The sequence below is a fragment of the Ursus americanus genome, chromosome 22 (assembly GCF_024610735.1).
Source record: "Ursus americanus isolate L20-20 chromosome 22, mUrsAme1.1.p, whole genome shotgun sequence".
Taxonomy (NCBI): domain Eukaryota; kingdom Metazoa; phylum Chordata; class Mammalia; order Carnivora; family Ursidae; genus Ursus; species Ursus americanus.
The window spans coordinates 26695267-26721662 of NC_142148.1; the positions used below are offsets into that span (position 1 = coordinate 26695267).

Sequence of the window (26396 nt, forward strand, 5' to 3'; positions counted from 1 at the left end):
AAAGGATCCTTAATCCCCAGAGACGCTTTGGCTTGTGGTGCTTTTTTAAGGCCTCTCTGCCCTGCCCGGTACCATGGGTCGAATGAGGGGTGTATAAAAATGGGGGCCTTGGGAAGCCTCCACGGTACAGGGCTGCAGGCCCCTCAGATGTGAACGTTGAGACACCCACCCAGCGAGACCTTTACACAGGGAACTTAAATCTAACCTTGATAAATAAAACCAAACGTTTATTTACACCAAAGAATTCCAACACTGGATCTTTCACATATGAAGGACAAAGTATTATATATATACACACAGCAAGGGGTGGCAGGGCTGTAACAAGAGAGTTTATAGTTTTCCCACAATTACAGGTCTACCATTTCAGTTTCACTGGAGATAGTGGCTCTGCACCTACCTCTCAGATACATTTACAAGACTGAGGGGCAGGTCTTCTCACTGGATGGCATGTGAAGGAAGAGGAAGAAAGGAAGAAAAGAAGGTAGAAAGCTTAAGATGAAACTCGCTGTGGCCACATCTTCCATTAGCTCTTAAAGAGTTGCTAGCATGAAACCTATATAGACAATGTTTTTCTTTTGTAAAAAGCAATAAGTTAAGCCCAGTAACTAACTGAATTCAAATGGCCAAGTAAAAGAAAACTGAAAAAGATTTTTCCTCCCCCTCCCACCAGCTATAGAGCATGTGGGGAGATGAAAGGGGAGAGGACCAAGTAAGGAGCCTGGGGGGGAAGGTATTATAATTTTAAACTGAACTGTAACTAGAAGTAGAAGTGAGCTGGATTTAGGGTTAGGTCAATAAGACATGATTCATACTGAATAGAAGTTTTCAGGACCTGTCTGCACTTTGGGTAGATTTTCAGCATCTCAATGAAACTAAGAAGTGTTTCCACTAGATTCACCAGGGCAGCCCCACTGAAGCACTTGGAGTAAAGTGAGAAAAGTGACCAGCAGTACACTGCTCTTGTAGCTTGGGCCCTCCCTTCCTCCTTCCTTCCCACCTCCCTTGAAGAAGCTACATTTTTGTAATCTCTGGAGAAGAGCATGAGATACAAACCCCCCACAGTGTGGGATGGTGGGGGAGCAAAGGTGGACATGGGAAGATACCTCCACCCAAATGCAGCAGCCGGGATTGAGGCTGGTTCATCTTTGTTCTTTAGTGATGAGAAACTGAATTTGAAAGGGGGGAAAATTTTGTCTGTGAAGTATCCCACCTGCAGGTAATTTTTCAGGGAATCCCCTGAGTTATGAAAAGTTCGAGTTAAAAAAAAAAAAGGAAAAAAAAGAAAAAAAAAAGAAAATCAGCCTATTATAATTTTTTTTTTATGACTGAACTACTATAAATCCACAAGCAACGGTTCAGACACGGTGCTTCTGAAGTATTTCACCCCTCCCCGCCAGGCGCAAGCTGCATCAAGGAGAGCGCAGACTCCCCCACCTCTGCTTAGGCATCAGGAGACAGAAGGGGCCATTACTGCTGAGCGCCAGCGGCAGCTGGAACAGGCATCCCAAGGGGGTTGGCAGCAGCAATCACTGGTGAGCCTGCCAGAGGTCCAAGGGGTGAAGGGGTTGGCACTGAAGAAATCCCTAAAAGAAAACAGCCAATAGTGAGCCAGATACCAACTATGGAAATCTTAAGTCACCAGTTTTACATAGCACCTATTTCAAAAGTGACAAAACAGTTATTTTCTCTCTCTGTAATCTCTACACCCAACAGTGGCTCAAACTTACAACCCCCAAAGATCAAGAGTCGCAGGCTCTTCTCAATGAGACAGCCAGGCACCCCAGTAATTCTTTTTCTGAAGGCCTCTACTCACCCAAGATTTTTACAAATTAAATCTAATTTCAAATTAAAATTAATTTCTAATCAATTTAGGAGACGGGTTAAGAAATCCAAGCTTGGAGAGTTTAAGAAGTCTGTACAAGGCACACTGCTAGTAAGTGGCAACTACACTTGAATTAAAACTGACGCCTATCTAGGGGAGAACTAGCCAACCAAACTTTCTGCTCTGTAACTTGTTCATACGGTGGTCACTACCCACATGTGGCTAGTGAGAACTTGCAATCTGGCTAGTGCAACCAAGGAGCCAAGATTTCAATTTTATTTTATTTTAATTAGTCACATATGGCTAGTCATGGCCCTACTGAACAGCACAAGGCTGGAGCCAAAGCTCACGTGTTCTTATATCATGCTGTCTAGTTAGCTGGCAGCTTTCAAAATTACCAAAAGTCATTTTCAGTGAGGAAATGCTAAAACAGTGTTTTAGAATTTACTGCCATTTGGTTTCTTCTACTCATCTAATGACCAGAATTACCCATTAGACTGCGCTCCTCATTCATCCAGTTATTTTTCAAATTGTTATATATGTATTTTTTTAAACAGGTAATATACTCACATGGTACAAAATATCAAAGGTTCAGAAGAGTGTATAGTAAAAAATTTCTCTTGCCCTTTGGCTTGGCCAACTTATGGTATCATTTCTGGGGTGTATCCTTCCAGAAATATTTTACGCATATACATGACTATAACTGTGTAAGAATGTACATATAAAAAAATCATATATAAAAATGTGATTATATACTATATTCTTGCCCACTCCCGGTCTTGGGACATGGTTCTGCATTTTGCTCTTTTCATCTCACATTATTATTCTGGAGTTGGAGCTAAAAAAGAACATGAAACACTTAATCATTCTTTTCTCTGGCTATACAGCCTTCCACCGAATGGATGTCCCATTATTGATTTAAACAGCTCCCCACCGGGAGCTGTTTTCAATGCTTTGCTATTACAAATAAGGCTACAATTAGCAGCCTTGGATATGTATCATTTTGCCCATAGGCAAGATACCTACAGGATAAGTTCTAGAAGGTAGCTACTAGTTCTTAAAAACAAACAAAAAATTGTGACAATTCTGAGTGTCTGAGTAAATGTCCACACTACCACAAGTATACCCACATGGATGTTGCCTACATGTGTAATTCTTAGGGGATGAGCCTATGGTTTCTTTAACAAAATTGTGTACTCTGTACAAAAACTCGCTCTAATTCATGATGATTCAACAATAATGAAGAATAATTTCATACAGGCCTTTACAATTTACTAGGCACATTACAGATGCTCTGGAAAACCATCCTTACACACATATATGCCTGTGTATAAACCCCACCTTTGCCTTCACCCCTACTTTCTTAATCTTGTTTGTGAAGATAATGTAACTACTGTCACTCTAAACTATGAGATGAAAGGATCTCTTTTTACTCTTCATGGTTTGTGGGGACTTTCAAGTCCCTCTGTGAAAAATTTTTGGGACTCTGGCCTAGAAGAGACTGTTGATACCCTACTCAGTGTCACTAAAGTATACCAGGTGTCAAAAAGCATGCTGAAACCTGGTGAGGAGACCATACAAGTCAGTACTGTCAATAATATAATCATTATGGAAAAGAGAAGGGCCACAAGAACCAGGCCACAAAGAGGGAGCAAAACTAAGAATAATAACTAACTTCTACTTTTGTCCCTCCAGGAAAGTTACCAGTGAACTGACCTGACATCATATTGGCGCTGCTGACAGGCGTACTGCCCCCCGGCATGCTAGATGAGCCCATTCGAGCCTGGTCCTTCACAACAGTATCTAGAAAAGACAAAAAGGGGTAGGTTCTATTACACTTGAAGGTAATGGTCTGGGGCCTTAAAGCAGCCATCCTCATTTTTTTGTTATTTTATTTATAGTTTATATTATTCCAGAAGAACATATGGTAGCAAGAGCCGTAACCACGAATCATACAAGTAATATAAAATAGGACCATCTTTCCTGTCAAACTGTGGTAGAGGCCAACTCTTACACCAAATGGGAAGATGTGGTGATTATCCACAGCAAACTAAATGATCTTAAAACAAAAACGATCTTATAAGGTTTTAATGAGATAATACAATCTAACCTGGCCAAGACAGTACTGTATTATCAGAGTGAAGTGCTTTTATTGCAGTCCATGGCTCAGCTAGGCAAGCATGGTGCAGAACTGGCCACAGCTACAGGTTTGTGCAGGTTGATGCTCTGATCAGACTACACTCTCCATTTCAATCAGCCCGTCAGTTTGCTTCAGGTACAGAAGACTGGACAAGACTGTAATCAATTCACTACAAAACCATCTCTGCACTCCCCAAGGAGCGATCCAACATTGAGGCTAACGTTACGGTGAGGATGGTATGGGACTAAATGGCATTTTCACCCAGGACAGCACAATTAGCTATGCTCCAAACCTAGGTCAAGGTGTTCATATGATAAGATGTTCCAGCCTCCTTGGCTTTCTCCAGTGAATGAGTACCAGACAAGGTCAGATACAGGGCTGCTGTTCTAATCCAACCACTCCAGACTTGAGAAGCGTCACACACAGAGGAAGAAAACAGTTTATTCAGGAGTGATCATGTGTCAGATGCTCTGTTAGATAACTACCGTCCTCCCAACAGTTCTGCAAGATAGCTGCCGTCACTGTCTCCATGTGAAGAAACCGAGGTTCACTAACGACAGCAAGCTAAGGGCAGCTGGGATTTTAATTCTGTTGGGCCCAGAGCTTTCCTTTCCTTTTTTTTTTTTTTTAAAGATTTTATTTATTTATTTGACAGACAGAGACAGCCAGAGAAGAGAGGGAACACAGCAGAGGAGTGGGAGAGGAAGAAGCAGGCTCCTAGCAGAGGAGCCTGATGTGGGGCTCGATCCCAGAACGCCGGGATCATGCCCTGAGCCAAAGGCAGACGCTTAACGACTGCGCCACCCAGGCGCCCTGTGGGCCCCGAGCTTTCTTCACAACACATACTCTCCCCTGCCCTGTAGAGTCAGCCGGCTGGGTGGGCCTGCACAGGCTCTGTGGACTGGACAGTTGGACTCACAGAAATAGGGGTGCTCCATGGCCTCTCTTGCGGTAAGCCGTGACTGGTGGTCGTATCGCAGCAGCTTATCCAAGAAATCCAAGGCCTCAGGGCTGACAAGGTGCTGGTTTTCACTGTGGACAAAGCGTTCCCATCGCTTACGGGAGTGTCTGTAGAGCCAAAGAGGGAATGAGAAATGGACCAAGGAGCACAGAAGCCCAACATTTCACTTCTACATTTTCTTTAGTGTCTAGGAGCCCAGCCACTAGCAAAGAAAGATTAAAACCCAAGAGAGTAGGCTTGTACCACTCTGCCACTAGGGAGACAACAAAACTAATTGGAGAGACTGGAAATAACAGTGTTGGCAGAAAAGAAATCTGGGTCCTCACGATTCTACAAAACATAATTCAGGTTACTTTACAGGATTAAGTGCTCCTGTGTAGCGAAGAGGTCAGGTGCTGGGTTAACCGGGCCTCTTTCCCACCCCCACACAAATTCTCTCCCAACCCCACACTTGGCCAGCAAAAGCCTTTTCATCAGGCAAGGCCACCTTCTCCGGTTAAGTGGTTAATAAATTTGTATTTTGTCTAGTTCCAAATCAGTCTTGAAGCATGCATTTCCTTTTTCTCCTACTCTCAGGGTTCTGTCATTTGGAGAAACAAGCTAAATCACGAGATTTTGATTTTTGACTCAACTGTAACCCTTCTCTTGAAACCTACAATTCATTCACTAACAGAATCTGCCAACCATACTCTCCACTCTCAGACTCCTGGTAAGTGAATCTGGGAAATGGGCCATTCAGTTCAATAATTTTACCACAGGCCTACCCATGCAACACCCTCCATCACCAGACCACTGACACTTTGCAGTGTTGGCAAAGAGAATGTAACTATCCTATGTAAGGATCCAAAGTATCTGTTTACATCCAAGTGCTTAACGCACAGAAGCAAAGATGTTGTTTTATGACTTACCTGCCCAAGATATCATTGAAACGTGGGTCTAATTCAATGTTGTATTTGTCAATATAGTCATATAAATCTTCTGTCCCCAGAACCTTGGCTATCCTCACCAACTAGGATCGAAAAGAGACAAAAACCCACACCACAAACACATTACATAATTAAGTCAACCAGCCATAAGCGAATTAATAACAGTAAAGGGTCACCATGGCTAAAGGTATGAATGTGAATTCCTCACAATTTATTTAAAATTTCAGGGTGCCTGGGTGGCTCATTCGGTTAAGTGTCTGCCTTCGGCTCAGGTCATGATCTCAGAGCCCTGGAATCAAGTCCCGAATCGGGTTCCCTGCTTGGCGGGAGTCTGTCTTCTTCCTCTACCCTGCCCCCTGCTCGTGATCTCTCTGTCTCTCTCAAATAAATAAATAAAATCTTAAAAAAAATAAAATTTCTGTGCATGGCAGGAAGGGATTTCCATATAAAATTCCCTAATCATTACTCAATATGAAGGTGTCAGGAAATAAGCAAATGGTCTTATAATCTGGCTCCTTCCCCTTGAAATGTCTCCCTGGTCAAGCTTTATTTCACCCACCTCACAACCTAACCGAAGATGTCACTTCTTTTGGGAATATGCTCTTGTATATTCAGACCACTCACTCCCACCAATTGCCTTTTATACCTGCTCTACAACTCTACTCCGACATTTATGGCTGCACCTTATTTCCTTATATGTTCAGTTCCCTTACTGGATAGACTATGAACTATTCGAGAGAAGGGACTATTCTTTTCTATCTGTATTCCTCAATCCTGCATGGTCTCAGAGTTACTGATTTTAACTGAATTCAGGTGGTATTCTTTGACTCATTAAAAATGGTCACTGTGGACAGGAGCATGGGTGGCTCAGCCGCTGCGCATCTCCCAGGGTCCTGGGATCGAGCCCCATATCGGCCTCCCTGCTCGGTGGGAAGCCTGAGTCTCCCTCTCACACACCGCCTGCTTGTGTTCCCTCTCTTGCTGTCTCTCTGTCAAATAAATAAAATCTTTTAAAAAATAATAATTAAAAAAAAAAAGGTCATTGTGCTCAAACAAGGCAACAGTACCTTCCACAAGGTCCTAGAATCATTCCAGGTTCTCTTGAATGAAATGGCCCCTGATCTTCAAGGGGAAGTGGGGCTAGTATAAAAAAACACCATCTATATTTCTACTGACAAACATCAACTGAATCCATAAAAAGAGACAAAAGGATCATAGAAATACCACACATAAACCAGTTATGTTGGAGGAAACATTCTCAACAGGTTGGGGGAAACAACTCTTACTAAAGCTCACCACTAGAAGATTCTAAGGTAATGTCCCATTTCTTAAACTATTGTTCTTTTATTTGTATATATGTTTTATAAAATAATTTACATGTGTATTTCACAATAAAGCAAGCACTGCACATTAAAAAGACTAGGAAAAAAACTCTCGAACTTTCGATTTCAAAAGGCTAAACTGGTAGCTCCCAAAACACCAATCTGAAAATCAACGTCAGCTTGGCTGAACAAGTGATAAATTGAAGATTATTCTAGGGGCCCACCCTAAGGGATTCTGAATCAACAGGTCTCAAGTGGGAGCCAGTCATCTGTATTTTAGCAAGATCCATAGTAGTTTCTAATGGGTACGCAGATCTGGTCATCACTAAGTCAGCCCAGTAGGTTCCCTAATGGGAACAACATTATCACCTGATCATAATTATCATGTCCATGGAAAAATGGCTCCTTCCGGAAGATCATACTGGCCAGCATACAACCCAAACTCCACATATCCAAACTATAATCGTACATCTGCATTAAAGTAAAAAAGTCAGTTATCATACATAAGAATGAAATATTTCAAAATGAAAAATGCTCTTTACTATTAAAAAATATATATATACACACATTACTCCATTGACTCAAAATCCAAAAACCAGTAACACCTTCATGTATTTTGTCTTTTTTTCTATGCCTCCACCCTGTTTCAAAACAATCTGCATATTACTGGAATTACGTTTTCACTTACCTAAGAAGGTCTGAAATTGTTACAGCTCATGGAAAACTTTTAATGCGCAGCATTATTTTATTACATAAATGTTTCAAAATTTAATCTTTAATTTCTCCTATAATAAGATAGTGTTTTGTTTTTCATCACCATTATAAACAATGTTGTGAAGAATATTTTTACGCACAAAATGTTTTTTGAATTCAGGCTTATAGCCTCAGGATTCCAGAAAACAATTTCTAGGACAGAGTCCGAACTTTGTAAGGTATCTGATAACAACACCTGGGAGGACCAGGCATGAAAGGTACTCCCAAGGACTTTGTTTCTGTGAGGAGAAACAGGGCTTTTTCCTCTTTTTTTTGGTAAGCAGAAGGTCTTTAGAATACAATTTAGGAAAACCACAAGAAAACATTTTTGAGTTTACCTTAATGTTGGTTAAACCTAGCTCACAATTCTCAAACTAGCTCTGGACTTTCTGATTAGAAAAAGTATCTTTGCTGTATCTTCTCTTCAGTTAGATCAAATGCAGATCTACTCTTATTCTCCTGACATTATGACAATAAAAACAACATAAGTTAGGATGGATGAACTGAAGTGATTCCTATTTTATACTTGTATGAAAAGGACAGCCATGTATGTGCATAAATAGCCTCCTCAAAAGCACAAAATGACATTTTTCACAAATTAAGTGAAAAACACAGGACTGAAATTTTATCTGCCCTTCTCTTCTCACCTGATAGTCTACCAGTAGCTCAGGACCTTTGAAGTATCGGGAAGCAACTCTGACATTATATTCTTGGCCAGGATGGTAAAACTCAGCCAAACCCCAGTCTATTAGTCGTAGCTGAAAGAAAAAAAAAGAATAAATCATGAGCAATTTTATCTTTCAAGCTACCCCTCACACTGCCATCAGAGTACTCTTAAAAATACCATGTCACTCTCTTATGGAAACATTTCCAGTGACTACCTAGTGCATTTAGAATGAAAATCTAACTTCTTGGGACACCTGGGTGGCTCAGTGGGTTAAGCTGTCTGCCTTCGGCTCAGGTCATGACCACGGGGTCCTGACACTGAGCCCCCCACTGGGCTCCCAGACTTGTGCTCATGCTTTTCTCTCTCAAATAAATAAAATCTTAAAAAAAAAAAATTAAACTTCTTGGCTCGGCATACAGGATTCTCCATATCTAGCTCCTGTGCTCCAGTGAGACTTAGAGTTCCTGAAAAACATCATCTCATTTTGTAATTCTGCACAATTTCTCTAACTGCTCCTTTGACTAGAATGTCTTCCACTGTCCAACCTAGACTCCTAAATGAACATAGCCCAATCTTTTGAGATGTTCAAGTCAGCCCTTCAATGAAGTCTTTTCTAATTATCCAAGTAGAACTAACCCTTGCCTTTAGCCCCCTGAACCTCAAATATACTTCACAGAATCTACAACTCTTTACTGTTTGTTTTCTACGTTTCTTTTTCAATTATGTATTGTAAGCTCCTTGAGGGAAGAGACTGTGTAATTCACTTCTGCAATTTTTAGAATTCAACATAATGCCTAGTACACAGAAGAAAAATATTTGTGGGGTGTCTGGGTAGCTCAGTCAGCTGGGCATCCAACTCATTGAGTTTGGCTCGGGTCATGGTCTCAGGGTTGTGGGATCAGGCCCTGCATCAGGCTCCATGCTCAGACGGAGTCTGCATGTCCCCCTCCTTCAGCTCCTCTCCAAGATCGCGTTCTCTCTCTCAAATAAACACATAAACAAATAAATACATAAATTCCTAAGAAAAAGAATTTGCTGAGTGAATGAAGGGAAAAGCCACACAAACAGCTCCTATCAAAATGTATCCACAAAATCGAAGAAGAAGTAGGCAAGCCCAAGAGGCAGCCTTACTTGCCCACTGTGCAAAGCATGGCAATGATGTGAAGTACGAGCGGCAGGGCCTGAGCAGCGCCGGAGCACTCTCGCACCATCTCTGTAAGTTCACTGTGAACTAGGTACGGTGTTTCGTTTCAGTCACGAAGGGAAATGTAACAAAAGGTACAAAAGAAAGCATAACCTTTGTATGCTTTTTCTTTTTACCCCTTAACATGAGTGCTTCAGAGCTCTCTTTGACCTTCTTTTCTTATGAACAAGTACTCCCAGATGACCACTTCTGGTCTGTGGCTTCACAGACAGCACCTCAGCTTTTTCCACTCAGACTCTCTGGCCCATGCCTCCTGCCAGCTGACTCTTGCAATCACGTAACAGACGTATCAAAACCAAACTTTTTTTCTCTTTTTAAGATTTTTTTATTTATTTGAGAGAGAGAGAAGCAGACTCCCTACGGACTAGGGGCTTGATCCCAGGACCCCGAGATCATGACCTGAGCTGACGTCAGTGGCTTAACTGACTGAACCACTGAGGAGCTCCAAAACCAAACCTTTGATTATTCCCTGCAAACTTGCTTCACTCAGCCTCTCCCTTCTCAGTTAAAGGTAATTTATTCATGCTGTCGTTCAGGTAAAAAATGTCCACCCTGGATTCTTGTTTCCCTTACACCACACCACAAATCTGTCAATTGGCTCTACCATATTCTGACCATAATCATCACATCCACTGCCATCGCCACCCCTTGTCTGACTTACTGCAACAGCCTTTTCTCCTAACTGGTCTCTTTGCTTTCACCTGTTCTCTACCTCTGTTCTCCACAAAGCAAAAGCTTTTCATTAAAAAACGATTATAAATTCACACAAAGTTGGAGATGTTCTGTAAATCCTTCACTCAATTTCCCCTAATGGGAACATCTTGCGTAACTACAGTACAGTACCAAAACCAGGTGATCGATATTGGTTGGCACGATTCAGACAGACCTTATTTTCCAGTTTTACACACATGCAGGTGTGTAGTTCTTTACAACTTTATCAATGTGTAGACTCATAGAACTTCCAGAAGATACAGAACTGTTTCATCACCACAAATGTCCCTTGTGCTATCTCTTCCCCTTCACCTCCTAACCCCTGGGGCAACTCCTCTGTTCTCAAGCTCCGATTCTGTCATTTTGAAAATGGACTCATTAGTGTAACTTTTAATGACTGCTTTTATCCCCTCAGCATGAAATCAACCAAGTGATGCATTATCACTAGTTGAAACTTTCATTTTTTTCCTCTTTAAAGATTTGTGAGCAAGCATGCACGCGAATGGGGGGAAGGGTAGAGGGAGGAGAAGCAGACTCCCCACTGAGCAGGGAGCCCAATGTGAGGCTTGATCCCAGGACCCTGAGATCATGACCTGAGCCAAAGGCAGATGCCTAACCAACTAAGCCACCGAGGTGCCCCAATCTGGCATTTTTCAAATTGGCTGTGCCACTCCATGTCCCCACCAGCAATGCATGAGATCGAGTTTCTCTGTATCCTTGCCAGTATGTGGTAGTGCCACTTTTTATTTTAATTGTTCTAACAGATACGTAATGAATTTTTTAAAAATATGAGAATATGTCAACCTGCTGCTCAAACCCTGCAAAAAAACTCTGCATCTTCAGAGAAAAGGGCTGACAATGATCTTTAAGGTTTTATATGATCTGGTTCTCTTTACCTCTTTGATCTCATTTTGTTCCTCTCCTCTGTTCATTCTATCTAGCTCTATCTGTTCCAACATGCCAGACACACTCTTGCCTCAGGGCCTTTGCACCTGCGATTTCTTCTATCTGGGACACATTTGTTTTTGTGATTACATGGCTGGTTCCCTCTAAGTGTCATTAAAATGTCACCTTCCCAATGAAACCTTCCCTTTACAAACCTTGTTTAAAACCGCAGTAACCTCCACCATTCCCTATTCATGATTTATTTCTCTTCCACATCTTTTTTTTTTTTTTAAATACTTTACTTATTTGAGAAAGAGAGTGTGCAAGAAAGCACGCATGCATGCAGGAGTTGGGGAGGGGCAGAGGGAGAGAAGTAGGCTCCCCACTGAGCAAGGAGCCCAAAACAGGGTTTGATCGCAGGACACTGGGACCATGACCTGAGCCAAAGACAGACGCTTAACTGACCAAGCCAGCCAGGCGTCCCTCTTCCATATCACTTTTAACTTTTTATCCCACCAGCATCCCACAAATGCAAGCTCCCTATGGACAAGAATTTTTTTGTCTATTTGTTTCACACCTACATCTCTAGCCTCTAGAACAATACTTTTTACACAGTGTGAGTCTGAAAGAATTATTAGCTGATGAATAAATCAACTATGTCTCCGAAGTCTACAATGGATAGCCGTCACTGCCTACAAAAGGTGGGCTGATCACCTTAAAAAATGGACTATAAAGCCATGTGGTCAGTGCAGCTCTACTAAAATCACCTGTAGAGCTCAGGGACCTCTTGACACTTGCTAATAAGCAGCAGCATTTTCTGAATATTTTATCTGCACTACAACTGTGTATACTTAATTCTCACAATAACCTACTGGCACACAAACCAAGTATTATTATACCCATTTTACCAGTAAGAAAAAGGAAGCAAATGAGAAAGGAGTTTCCCCAAGAGACTAATTATTTAATAAATGAAACCAGAAGCCAGCTTTCCTGCCCAAAAGTAATCTCTATGCCCAACGTGGGGCTTGAACTCATAACCCCGAGATCAACAGTTGCATGCTCTACTGAGTCACCTAGGTGCCCCAAATCTGTTTCCTTCTTGATAGTATTCTTAGAAATATGAATATTGATTTCAGCATTCTGATTTGTTAATGAGTTCATTCACTTACCAAACATTTATCAAGTGTTTAATAGGTACCAGTGTGACTGTGACAGATGTTGAAAATGGGCTGATAACTCTTATCATACAAATAACACTTGGCAGTCTATCACATTACCTTTCTGTGCTCATGATCAATCATGACATTATGGGGCTTCACATCTCTGTGCATAATACCCATGCTGTGACAATAATCCAGGGCCTGTGGAAGGAACAGGTAAAAAAGAAAGAGTTAGCTTGCTGAAGAGTGATTTTCTTATAAAGTCTTCCAACCTTTTACTCCATAGTTTTCCTTCTAGCCTCACCCCCGGGATTAAAGGTTAGGACAATCACTCCCATGCTAGTCTTCAGACACCTGTTCAAGATCCTATAGTCAAGCAAACTCACAGCCTCTGAACTTCAAGTTCTGTTCCTACACTGTTGTTTCAACTTCCTTTCTGTTCGAAAACACCCAAAGTGTATACCAATTGCATTATTTCTAATCTTTCCCGCTTACCCAAAGGCTGGATTACTTTCACAAACATACACCCCTCAGAAGAAAACTGGTCTGTACTACAAAACTCTCAAAGAACAATAATCCTTTATAGCTAAGAGTCCACAATAGCGGTTGGCAAACCACAGCCCATGGGCCAAATGTGGCCTGCTGTCTGTTCTTGTGGATAATGTTTTACTGGAACACAGCCATACCTATTTGTTTGCATACGGTCTCTGGCTGCTTCTGTGTTGGCACAGCAGATATGAGGAGTGTGAGAAAGACCCTCTGACCCACAAAGGCAAAAATTTTACTGTTTGTCCCTGTACCTGATTTATGACATCAAATCTGATTTGAAAACCATGTCCAATCTGAAACTAAGGTGAATTGAGCGGCATAACCTTTGGTGTTTGCTAATCCCAGCCTTCAAGCCAGCTGATGTCACTGGCCAAGTTCTCGTCCTTCCTGAAGAACAACTTGGGTTCTTATGGTTCCCAGGGCTAGACAAGTATATCCTTAACTTTGTGAAGTCCTGCTTGCCACAATACTGCATGAGCCAACGGAAAGATCAAGTATCTCTGCTGGCATGGTCTCTTTAGGGCACTACTAAAGTTCAAATGCAGGCTTTATAGCACCCCTCATTTTTAAGAAACTTTAGCCACCTCTTAGCAATTTTCTCATCTGTAAAGCTGATCTTAATGCCTATTAGGAGCAAGGTAATTGGTGATCCCACTTTAGAAATCAAAGTCCACTCTAAGTCAGCAATCTCTAAGAAGAGATTTACGTAATCCTTAGGACAATGACCCTTTGAGGGCTGAGCTAGTTTACTGTTTTACTTGTTGAATTTTAAGTAAAATAAAGTATACCAGAAGGTAGCGTATCAGAAGTTATTTTTGTAAGTTTTGACGATTTAATTATAACATTCATAGGAGCACGACAAAGATGACAAGTATTTTTTAAAGGGTTCCCAGTTCACTTCTAAATGCCGTTTCCAAAGCATTCTAAATTACATTCCTACTGGACTCTATTCCATAATGCTTACATTACCACACAGGCTCTGATGTTATTAACTTACTAAAATTTTCTATGAGGAGGTCCTTTCTTTCAACATGCTTTTCAAAGGTAACTCACTGGCTTTTCCACAGTTAACTGGACTACTTAACAAAAGGAAGATCAAACTAAAGATATTTAGTATTCCAGGTTCCCTTACCTTCAGAATCTCATACATGTAAAATCGAATATCATAGTCTGTTAACGTCTGGTACAATTGCTGTTAAAGACAAATGCAACATTTGAGCCGTGAAAATAATGCTGATAGGAAGGCAATTTCTTATCTTTGTAGTAATTCAAAACAAGACTTGGCTCATTTGCTACTGTTCCAAGATCTGTCTGTTCACCGGTCTCTACTTCCCCAACAGAAAATTTGCTTTTTAAAGGAGACACTTTGGGTCCTTAACTCTATATGTAAAAGTGAAGACTTACTTAAACCTACGCTGCTCAAGCTATAATCCACTGTTGGGAACATATCAATTTATATAAGCAACATGCATTGATGTTATACATTTGCAATTTAGTCTGCTTTTCATTTATCTCCAGACCTTCTCATACAAGGCATTTTGGCAAATATATAGCCTCCTGAGTAGGGAACTAATCCATTTTTGGCTTACAAATTACAGGCACTGTGGATCACCAGTGGGTATGCAAGATGGCTTGCTGACAAATCTGTCAATTTAACAGAACTATTCCTGTCCCAGTTTGAAAGTAAACTCCAAACAACTGTCATGTATCCTTTCCAGGTTCCAAAAAGTTGAAGATTTTTTTTTTTTTTACATCTACATATCATTAAATGGTTAGTGATATACCCTGACAGTTTTCCTTAAGTAATCGTTCTGATTCTAAAACAGTTCTTTTTCCTTTTTTCCTCCTCTCAGCCAAGGATTCACCCATTTATTGATATGTAACATTCTTAATACTGGACTGCTGCAAAGGCCAAGTCAAATAACTTCACAGCTTGTAACCCAAGAGAGCGCCCATATTCCTGTGCTGTACTGGAATTAAGAACTATCTGAAATAAGCAGGCCACTGGATGGGATGGAAGTCAGAGATCTGTTGTAGAGGTTTGTATTATTACCAGACTTTACGCCACCCTTTTCTACCAACCCTCTTTTAAGATCTATAGCCCAGAGTTTCTGAGGAATCCCAAGGTATAAGCAGTCCTTGCTTGTACATATAAAATACATTCCTTCTTGAATACAGTTGTTTTAAAGTGAAATGCCCTACAGCCAGATCCTGACTGAACATGTGCTGTGGCCTTTTATTAGGTCTGACATCTGCAGAAACTGTCAGATGAATGGTAAAGGTGGTGAGAAGTAAATGTACTGGTAATTAAAAAGACCACAAAACAAAAGAGCAGAATATCAAGATGTGGAAAGTGGATACTTCTTGTGCAGGAGTTTCTCTACCTTAAAATTCAGCACTATAAGGATGAAAAGCTCTTTTTAAGCAAGTTAGAAGGAAGCTCTTCTAACAGTAACGTTGCTAAAAGGCTTTCTATGTGGTCTAAAAACCCAACACCTCGAAATGGCTGGTTATATATTATACCTTGAAGTCTGTGTTGTTTACGTGTTCAAAAACCAAGGCAGGGGTTCGTGACTAGGGGAAAGAAAAAGAAAACACACATTAGCAACAGCCCTGGCAGCTTTAGCGGGCACAATGTTTGCAGATACTACGTGGTGAATTTGGTAGTCCTTGCCTCAGTAGTAGGAAACCCTCTACTGCTACAAGCCCTCCCCGCTCTGATCATCACCACACTTAGGTCACTTTTGGGATGGATTTCAAACAGAAGACATGGAGCTGAAGTCTCACCAGGCTCTAGGCAGCCCGACAATGCGCCCATCGCCCATCGGCATCGGACCTGAGTTTGCAAAATGGATTAACACATTTCAGTTTCCAGTGCTATCAGTCTCTTAGCCTAGAAGAATAAGAAATAGTCTGTGGGTGGAGGTCTCTTTGAAAGAAAGACCCAAGCTAGTTAAATGGTATAACTGATTAAGCACTTTTAAAGCAGGACTTAACGGGGAAAATAAAGAGGCCAGTTGTGCTCTGGGTCAAACACCAGCTCAGCCCTGGTGGGCCTTACCAGCGCCTACTATACTCACCACAGGGTCTTTTACAATGTCTGCCAGTGTGATGATATTGGGACCGCCTCGTAAATTCTCCAAAATCTTTATTTCACGCTTGATTTTCTTCTTCTTTACTGGCTAAAAGGGTAAAAGTGTATCAGTGAAATTATTTCAGAGTATTTCAATATGTAATATAATACATAAATGGCTTACTTATGAACTCTTTGAAGGAAGGACATGTGTCCGTCTCATCTCTGAATCCCCTTCTCCTAGCCCTGTGCCAGGTATTCTGCGGTACTTAGCAAATGTTGAATTGAAAGAAAAAAAAGATTTTCATCCCAAAGACTAGACTTCTGCAGAACTAGCATTTAATTCCAGTTGTCAATCTTAGCATGTTAACTTTTTAAAACTATACAAACTAGGAATGTAAATGGTAACACTAAGATGTATCTTATGAAAATCTCTGTCAATTAAGATGAAACATGGGCTCTTCCCAGTCCTTCCTCTAAGTCTATAAACACCCTAGGGGCACCTGGGTGGCTCAGCTGGTTGAATGTCTGACTCTTGGTTTCGGCTCAGGTCATGATCTGAGTCGTGAGATTGAGCCCCGTGTTGGACTCCGTGCTCACCGCAGTCTGCTGGGATTCTCTCTCTTTTTCCCTCTGTCCCTCCCCCGTGCACACTCTCGCCCCCTGAAAATATATTAAATGAATAAAACCTTAAAAGAAGTCAGGACCAACAGCCAGGATGGTCAAACCATCTCTGTGCAGCATAACTTTGTGGGTTAAATGCTGGTCTTGAAGTCAGACTGTATAAGGTGAATCACACTTTCATTACCTGCTGGCTGTGTGCCGACAGCAAATTACATAAGTTCTCTAAGCCTTTCATTATAGGTAAAAATGATCAACAAGAGAACATATATCTGAATATGGCTGGGACAAAACCCATAATAGCTGTCAAGCTTTATTGCCAGTATTTCTAAAAATGAACCCCTCCCTCCCTTTTAAAAATACCACTGTGCAGAGTCCCCTGAGTCTATCTTCCATGTTCCTTTGACCTCACCCATCATTTTTACATTTGTCCTCATACAGAAAGAAATCCTTTCCATTTTTCTGAGGAGGGCTTTGGTCCAACTGCACCTCCTCCACAAAGCATTTCTTCTAAATAGTCTCAAGCAGTGCTAGTCCAAAAGAGATAAAATGCAAGCCACGTGTATTTTAAATGTTCTAGTAACCACATTAAAAAAGTGTAAAGAAACAGACAAAATTAATTTCAATACATTTAACAAAAATATATCCCAATTCTTATCATTTCAACATGTAACTCAATTTAAAAAATTACTAATAAGCAATTGTATATGTATTTTTTTGTACTAAGCCTTTGAAATGGAGTATATTTTATCCTCACAGCATATCTCAATTTGCACTAGCCACATTTCAAATGCTCAGTAACGACATGTGGCCTGTGTCTGCTACCCTGGACCGTGTATGCAGGTCTTTCCTAGGGTGTCAGTCACCCCAGACTACTGATACACTGCATATGATTCTTAGAAATTGTTTTAAGTATGTATCATCTCTTCATCAACATCATTAGCAGTTACTAAACTTCATGATCAACAGTCACCTGGATTTTTACATACACAGCTTTCCAGGTCCCACCTCGAACCGCTGAATCAGAATCTTGAGAACGGAGCTAGAGAGCAATTCTTAGATACTTCCTAGGTTGATACTCCAGGTCTAGGAACTACCACACCGTACTGTAAACTCTTGTAACCTTGCCTAAAATCCTAAACATGTGGTACAGACACAAGCAATCAAGTCTTGGATACACACCATCCTCAAAATCTGGCTTTGTAGCTATGCAGCTTTGGGAAAAACACTTAAACGTTTCTGAATTAACACTTGCCTTGAAGAACTGTTGGAATGTAAATACCAGTTAGAACAGGGGTCAATTCAAAGTAGACAATAAATGAAAACTGTTACTAATAGAGACTCCCACAGTATGCATTTAATTCAATCCATAGCTCTTAGCCTTGTTATTAGAACTCAATACACTCTGACTGGGAAGAAGGCTGATTAGAAGTTTTCTCTTTTTGCTTGAACTATCAGATCTTTTTGACCTGCTAGAGTATCTGGGAGATCTTTCTACCCTCCAAGGACTAACCCATCAATCTATCCCCTGTTTCCTACTAAATCACTATTTCCCAACTACCAGTTTATGGTGGAAAGCTACTGGTTTATGAAACTTTTCTTCTACAGAATCCTTAAAATCAATAAATTTACAAAGCTGGTTTGTGACAGACCAGGCAGGTGACTTAAAGCCTAATTTAATGTGGTCAATGCAACTATTCTGTCTTAATAAATAGGTGGGAGAGATTAAAAATTTTAAATACAGTTTATGAATGAACTTCATCTACACTTATAACCATCTATATAATTACAGTAAAATATACAGTACAGTTGGGAAAAGACTGAGCTGAAAAGTCTTTTCAACACCTCCCCCCCCCAATACAATGACTCCCAACAACCTAGAAGAGATAAAAATCACAAAACTTAAGACTGGAAGGAAATGCAGAGATGGTATTTTCCAGGTGACCACCAATTTAATCTCCCTTTCCAAGTTCCCCTCCCCTGTATGGTCACTCGACACCTTCTACACGAAACAATTCTCACTTGTTTCTTCCGCTTTTCTTATCTTGTGCATTCTAAATCACACTTACCGCTTCTCCACTCCCACCCACACCTATCCAAATCTTCCTTTGAGATTCAGGGCCTGAAAACAGCTCCTGGGAGCTTTTCCTAACCACCGCCGCCTTCTGAACTGTGAAACCTACTGTTTGTGACTTTTATATGACTCTACATAACCTATCACTTTATCCCATATCCCTTTCCATATAAGTATGATCCTACAGTTACACAGAAGTTCAGCCTCCAAAGTGTATTTCTATATATAATTTTTTATTTGCTCCTCATACCAACTCTGAGAAAGACAGGGAAAGCAAGATCATCTCATTTGCACAGATGAGCAAACATCTTAGGTTAAAAGGACTACCAAGTTAATTACTTTTAGAGTTTGGACTAGAATCCACATGTTCTGATTTCCAGCCTAGTTCTCTATGTGTGGTAAGACAGATATACACACTTCAACTTCCTGATTCCCAAAAGGTGTGCCATGGCACCCTAGCAAATTCGTAGGCGCTCTGTGAAATTTCTAATTTTTGAGGGAAACACCAATTAGCATACAATATCTGCCAGATACAGAGCATACTACCGGCGTGAGGTAGTTCATAGTTTCTACATTAGATCGTACTGCATTCCTTTTGATGGCATATTTTTGTGTAGCTGGGTTTTCAGCTGCTGCTGTGATAAAAAGCAAATACTGTACAAAAATCAAGGTTGAAAAGGAAATGAGGGGCACCTGGGTGGCACCGCGGTTAAGCGTCTGCCTTAGGCTCAGGGCGTGATCCCGGCGATCTGGGATCGAGCCCCACATCAGGCTCCTCCGCTATGAGCCTGCTTCTTCCTCCCCCATTCCCCCTGCTTGTGTTCCCTCTCTCGCTGGCTGTCTCTATCACTGTCGAATAAATAAATAAAATCTTAAAAAAAAAAAAAAAAAAAAAAAAAAAAAAAAAAAAGAAAAGGAAATGAAGCTATTGGTGTCCAACTTATTCCAACATCTGAGAAGCTGTTCAGTGATTGACAGGTGTACGTACATATCCCAATACTAATCAGTTATGGCTATATAAGAATAAAATTATATCTTTCTTTCAATTTATGCACATAACATTTTAAATGGCACCCAAGCTAAAATAAACACTTGTTATTTGGACCTAACTACTTAAAAGTTACTGAAACAATATGGGTGGCTATAAATTGAGAAAGTCTGGGAACCTCTGCTTCTCAGTGTCAAATATATACAAGTTCTACGGCAAGAACTATATGCTAAGTTACTGCACAGTACAGTTATAACTAACTTACAAGCTGCATACTGGTAGCCCATTGGCCAAACCTGGCCTGTAGAGCATTTTTAAAAACTCTTGAGCCAACATTTAACAATCAGGGTAATTCACATATAAATATATATAAATTTCTACTTTATTTTTGCAAAAGAGCATCAAGCAACACTAGACTTGCACTACGGCAAAGCAATTATCAGCCGGAGCTGGAGCACAGGCAGCAGTACCCATCACCTACATCCTCCAGACATGGGAACTTACGTCCGACTCGCTACGTGGATGGCATCTGCCGGCCATTTAAAGGCCTGCATTTCTGACTCGTCATCCTTACACAGAAGAGGTAACAACCTCTTGAAAACAAAACGATGCACTGTAACTAAAAATCTAGGAAATCAGTATTAGGCAAAACCTAGAAGAAAGAAGATTGAACCTTTACTCTCTTCCTCTACCACTATCTAGCTGTATGACTTAAGTCAAATCGCTTCTTTTGCTTCAGTTTCCTGATCTGTCAAATAAAGAGAACCTCTTCTAACAATTTCACAGGATACAATAAAATAAAGAGGTTAAAGCACTCCCCAAACCCTTTCAAATGCTACTTTTAAAAAGGTATTTCAAAAAATTTAAGTACTGTTACTTAAAAAGATCTAATTTCAAATATCTCTGAAATTATAATCTCTCTTCTTATACTCACCTTGAGAATTTTAACAACAACTTTTTCATTATTTGTGATGTTGATGGCTTCAAAAACTTCACTGTATTTACCCCGGCCTAATTTTCGAACCAGCTGGTAGTCATCTTGATTACTGTAAACAGAAAGAATCAAAGTCACAATGATTTTAAAAGTTCAAACTATAGGGCACTAATTAACTCTAAAAACTCTTACTACCAGGAGGAGTAAAAGAAATAAAAGGTATTTCAAATAATCTCTGTATTTAAAAAATTGGGCCATTAATTAAAAATGTGTGTTCCAAGTCCTCAAATTAGAAAAATTTAAGCCTTTCAGTTATTCTTTCCAATTGCTTATATTTCTACTGACATACCACACATAGCTCACTTATATTAGGGTTTGTTGTGTGTGTGTGTGTGTGTGTGTGTCCAACAACAGATAGCTTTCCCCTGTAGAATAATTTTTATATATCCTGTCCTCTCATGCCTGACCCAGCAGAAAGTCAACGTATTATAAAAATATTTCAATTCAGCCACACTTTGGAAGCAGCAGATTTTTAATGGGACTTTTTGCAAGTAAGTGGCTTTCGACATATAGGCTTGACCTCCCACCTGCCCTCCAAGGCAAGCCCTGAGAACAGTCCACATAGTGGAGTTTGCAAATCACACCACAGATCATGAACCATAGTTAGGGATCCCTTCCTCACTTTTACCCATATTCCATGACCACTAGCACCATCAGAGGCAAAAAATAAGGGAAATGCCAACATTTTCTCCCTGCCTCTGATTACAACTTAGATGACTTTGCTTTAAAGAATGACAAACATGGTCCTTTTAATAAGGCCTAAATTCTATTTACTCCTGCTGGAGACACTGAAAATCCAAATAACAAATTAGCCATCCATTTTTCTCAAGCAGCTAAAAAGAAAGTGAATGAACAGACAAGGCAAAAGGTACTAAGGACAACAGACAATGTATTAAGGCAGGTCTAGGGGAAGGAAGCTCTTAGTTCTGGTTGAATTCTCCTGTGGGATGGACACAGAAAACAAATGCAAGCAAGCAAACAGCACCATGCCAAAAACGCAAAAGGGCTGTTTAGTGTTAGTTAAGCGGAACCAAGTGCGAAGCACTCAATTTGAAGAGAGTGGTTGAAATCTCCTTAGCAAAACACAGGTATTCCTAGACTCCAAAGCCTGTGATATGAGGGGAAGTGTTAGAATATCCATAATGACATTTACTGATATTATACCACTGGTTCTTGATGGTCTCTTTGAAACACACTGTGCCTCTTTGTGCAGAGGCACTGCACTTACTGTTAAAAATCATGGTCCCATCAGGATGACAATACACCCTTATGCCAATTTTGAGAGACTCCCTTTAACCACTTACAGGTTATATACATCACATGTGAACAGATATAAAATGTAGCATAAGGGAGCTGTAGCTTTATGTGTTTTCAAATACTTTCTTTTGCATTCAATGTCAAAAGGCTTTTATCACAGTAAGTATGACCTGATCAATTAACTAAATACATGCTGGGACAACAGATGTAAACATCCAAAAGAGACTGTACAGAGAATGAGGGGCAAACACAGCTGTTCAGGTAGACTGCAACTATTCAAAATGGAATTTGGGCTGAATTCCATGTTACACATGGCTAGCCTCATGATAAGGGCAAATGTTGATAAGGGTTTAATTTTGCTTCTATCAGAAAGAGGACATCTTTCTGGAGAACTATTTTATCCTTCAGTATCATCATGGGACAACACTCTCTGACCTCAAAAATATTTTATGTAAGAGTTTGGTGTTTTTAAAGTCTCTCAAGTATTAATTCTCACGTAAGTGGGAAGCCCTTAGATGAGCTGAGCTGACAGGTAACTCTTTGATACCCGCCTTTTATCCAGAATATGTAAGTCCAAGGAAAGAATAAGAGACGGAAATAATTTTTATATGGTAAGCCCATCAGAACACTTAATTTGCCAAAGCAATACCTTGCTTCTCTACTGCAGAAGTAAACACAAATCGGGTTTCAATCTTGAGGTTTATAAATGCACAGTCAGGAAGGATTCCTGATACAAGTAATTCAAAAAATCCACAAGAGTCAGCCCTTTGAGCGAGGACAGTGAAGTAAAAGGAAACAATTACCCCCACTCCACCACGTGTGACTCATAATCCCAGTACTCTCGGGGTCTGTGCGTATTAACATCTGTGTAAACTCTGGCCCTGCTTGGCACGGGTCCCGACATGTCAGACAGGTTGGCGAACGAAGGTGGACTTGATGTTTGGAGATCTGGTGGTCACTGTGTTCAGAAGCAGCTGGGGGTAAGACCTTGTTTCAGACCTGTTTTCTTTAAACTGTGAACATAAAGTACATAAAGGCCAAGGAATTATTTTTTAAAAGCACATGGGAAGAAAAAAAAATTCATCTTACAATAATGGCCTCAAATATACCTCTGGCTCCTCTATCTGTTAACCAATGACTAGATCCCAAATGTGTTACCACAGTGTTTCCTGTAACTTGGAAAGAAAATAATAATAATAAACTCAAAAAACATACTTAAAATTAAATTGGCCCTAATCCTATTCTGCGAAGTAGCTTGTTACCTCATCTAAAGTCTGGATGTTCTTTATTAAGATAGCCTGGAAGGGAAAAATGGCACCAAGGATAGACCCATCAATATTACTACCATTTATACAATGCACAGAAATTACTGGCAAGAACAGCTTTCTATGGCTCAAGTAGGAGTGTTAGAAGAGTGGCAAAGCCAGGAGTACAAACTGTCAGCCTGACTCTAATGGTTGATGAAACCAGGAAGGGAATAAAGACTTGTTCTCATACATTAAAGTTCAATGTCTTTTTATATAGACCCAAATCATTTGGGGAACCTTGCATAATAATCAGTAGATCCTTAATTACCATCTGAAAGACACAATTTCATTAAATTTAGAAACAAATAATTTCCTCTTGATTTATTTAATACAGGAGCAAGCTTAATAAATACTGGTAGAAGACAGTAATACATATTGCTTGAACTAATGCTAAATTTGACATAGAAGGAAAAGTGGTGAATTTTAGAAACATGTTTTCTACCTAATCGGTAAATTAAGTTTACCTAGTTGGTAAACTGTGATGTCTTCGCTGACCATTCCAATCTATTTATCTCCATTTAATGATTCCTATAGCATTTGTTGAGTCCCTTTACTCTGCATTTAATTAAAAATGTACTGAGTCTCCAGATTTCATAACCTGAGAACACATCACCTATGCAGTTTTCTGGCCCAGACTGTGTAATCTCAACTTAATTACAAGGAAACATTGGACAAACAGAAAACGAGGCAACTTCTATAGAAAGTGGGGGGATACACTGTACTCAAAATCGTCACTATTACAAAACATAAAAAAGGAAGGCAGGATGGAAGAGACATGACTATACACACTGTCCTATCCCTAGACTGTATCCTGTACCGGAGCAGGGTAAATTATATAAAAAACAATACTATCATATCCACTGCCCCACGGCAGACAGCCTCTCCTCTGCTGTCCTGCCTGCTGCTCCCTTGCACTATATTCAATAAACTTCTATCTCCTTTAGGGGCGCCTGGGTGGCTCAGTGAGTTTAGTGTCTGCCTTTGGCTCAGGTCATGATCTCAGGGTCCTGGGATTGAGCCCCATGTTAGGAATCTCTGCTCAGTGGGGAGACTGCTTCTCCCGCTCCCTCTGCTGCCCCCACCGGCTGGTGCACGAGCACGAAAATAAAATCTTTAAAAACAATAAAACAAAACAAAACCTATTGCCTTTAAAAAACAAAACACAAACAGAAAACACACACACAATCAGATCAAATGACAAGACATTTAGATGATAGATTAGGTGTACACAAGAATACACTCACAAGCAAATAAGGTAAAATAGAAAATATTATAACAGGTCGGGGTGCCTGGCTGGCTCAGTTGGTTAAGCGTCTGCCTTTGGCTCAGGTCATGATTTCAGGGTCCTGGGATCAAGCCCCGCATCGGGCTCCCTGCTCAGTGGCAAGTCTGCTTCTCCCTCCCCCCCTGCCCCTCCCCTAGCTCCTGCTCTCTATCTCAAATGAATGAATAAAATCTTTAAAAAAAATTACAATAGGTAAATCTGAGTAAAGGGGATACAGATGTTCTTTGTACCACTCTTATTTTTGTTGAAACATGTTATTCATAAAAACTGTGGTAAAACATAAAATTTACCAATTTAACCATATTTTCTTTGAGTAAATACAAAAATGACAGGAGCTGTGGCTAACTTCCAGCCTTGGAGGGCCAAATCAGGGGTGGACATGACATTATAAAGTGAGACTTCATTTTTTTCCTGGAAATCACCTGAGTCACACGGAAAACATTCCCCAACTCCCATTTACTAGTTTGTGCATCTTTCAGTCTTATCACCCACTGTTCCTCTGCTTTCTTAAGGCCTTGGCATTTCCTGTGAAGAGCAGAGCAAGACTATTCATTAATGAAACTCCTGAGAGTCTCAAGTACTTGTTTGACTGACCCTTGCAGCTTTGTGCCTCATCAGCTGGGACCTAATTTATGAACTGGTGGACCGGATTCCCCACTGGGAGGACTACTAGCAGTTCCACAGCACCTGAAGAGGTGCTTCACTTTACTAACACGCAAACCAAATAATCTGTTTACACTAAGAGAACTGTTCACATGAACGTCAAATGGCTGGCCTTCATTACATGGGGAGAAGAAATGCAAGAGTTCTTTAATTGTTCTTCAGTAACCTCAGACAAATAAAATGGTGCAAAGAGGGACGGGGAGAGAGAGTGATAGGCTGGGGATAAAGATGGGGATACGAAAAAATAAGGGAAGTCATCAAAGATAAACATTATTTTATTAAGAAATAGCACTTCACTTGCAACCTCTGTAAATGTGTATATATATTCATATACAGACTAACATGAAAGAAAGCGATGGGCTAAATTTCTCAATTATTGGCTGGTTCTTTCATACATTCCTTCCTTTGTCCATCCCTTAAATATATGAGCATCTACTATGAAAAAATACCGTTAGGCCTTGGGAATAAAAGGCAGAACAAATGTGAGACAAATATGCCTTTAAGGTTTTATCTGCAGCTAAGGACAATGGAAACTCATTGAGGAGTTTTAAGCAGAAAAGTGACCCATGTATACATTTTGAAAAGTTCACTCTGGCTGGGTGTGGGAAAAGCAGAGGAACAGATTTTGGGAGAAAGAAGGCTGTTAACAATAGCTTATCCAAGAGTGATGATGAAAGCTTGACCTATGGTGACAGCAATGGAGCTAAGTGCACAAATCTGAAGAACAAAATTTGTGGTATAAAATCAATAGCTCCGGGTGGACTGGATAATGGGAGATGACTTTCAGACTTCTGGCTAGAGAGATTAAAAAAAAAAAAAAGAAAAGACTTATTTTATTTATTTTAGAGACCATGTGCACAGGAGAGCAAGGGAGCAAGCATGAGAGCGAGGAGGAGGGGTAGATGGAGGAGAGAGGCAGACTGCCCCATGCAGGCCTTGATCCTACAACCCTGAGATCATGACTTGAACCAAAATCAAGAGTCGGACACTTAACCGACTGAGCCACCCAGGTGCCCCTAGAAGGACTTTTGATA

At 40.4% G+C, this 26396-nt stretch overlaps 1 protein-coding gene across 1 annotated transcript in view; it reads right to left on the reverse strand.

Annotated features, from left to right (window-relative positions):
- Positions 1–206: 206 nt before the first annotated feature.
- Positions 207–26396, reverse strand: part of CSNK2A1 (casein kinase 2 alpha 1) — a 49074-nt gene continuing 22884 nt past the window's right edge. The window contains 14 exon segments of the mRNA XM_045807500.2: positions 207–1480; positions 1482–1511; positions 1513–1583; positions 3539–3625; positions 4882–5030; positions 5832–5932; positions 7541–7642; positions 8572–8682; positions 12669–12752; positions 14233–14292; positions 15624–15674; positions 16181–16282; positions 20791–20902; positions 22911–23120. Of these exon segments, the coding sequence (XP_045663456.2) occupies positions 1448–1480; positions 1482–1511; positions 1513–1583; positions 3539–3625; positions 4882–5030; positions 5832–5932; positions 7541–7642; positions 8572–8682; positions 12669–12752; positions 14233–14292; positions 15624–15674; positions 16181–16282; positions 20791–20902; positions 22911–23011 (1194 nt within the window). The 5' untranslated portion in view covers positions 23012–23120 and the 3' untranslated portion in view covers positions 207–1447.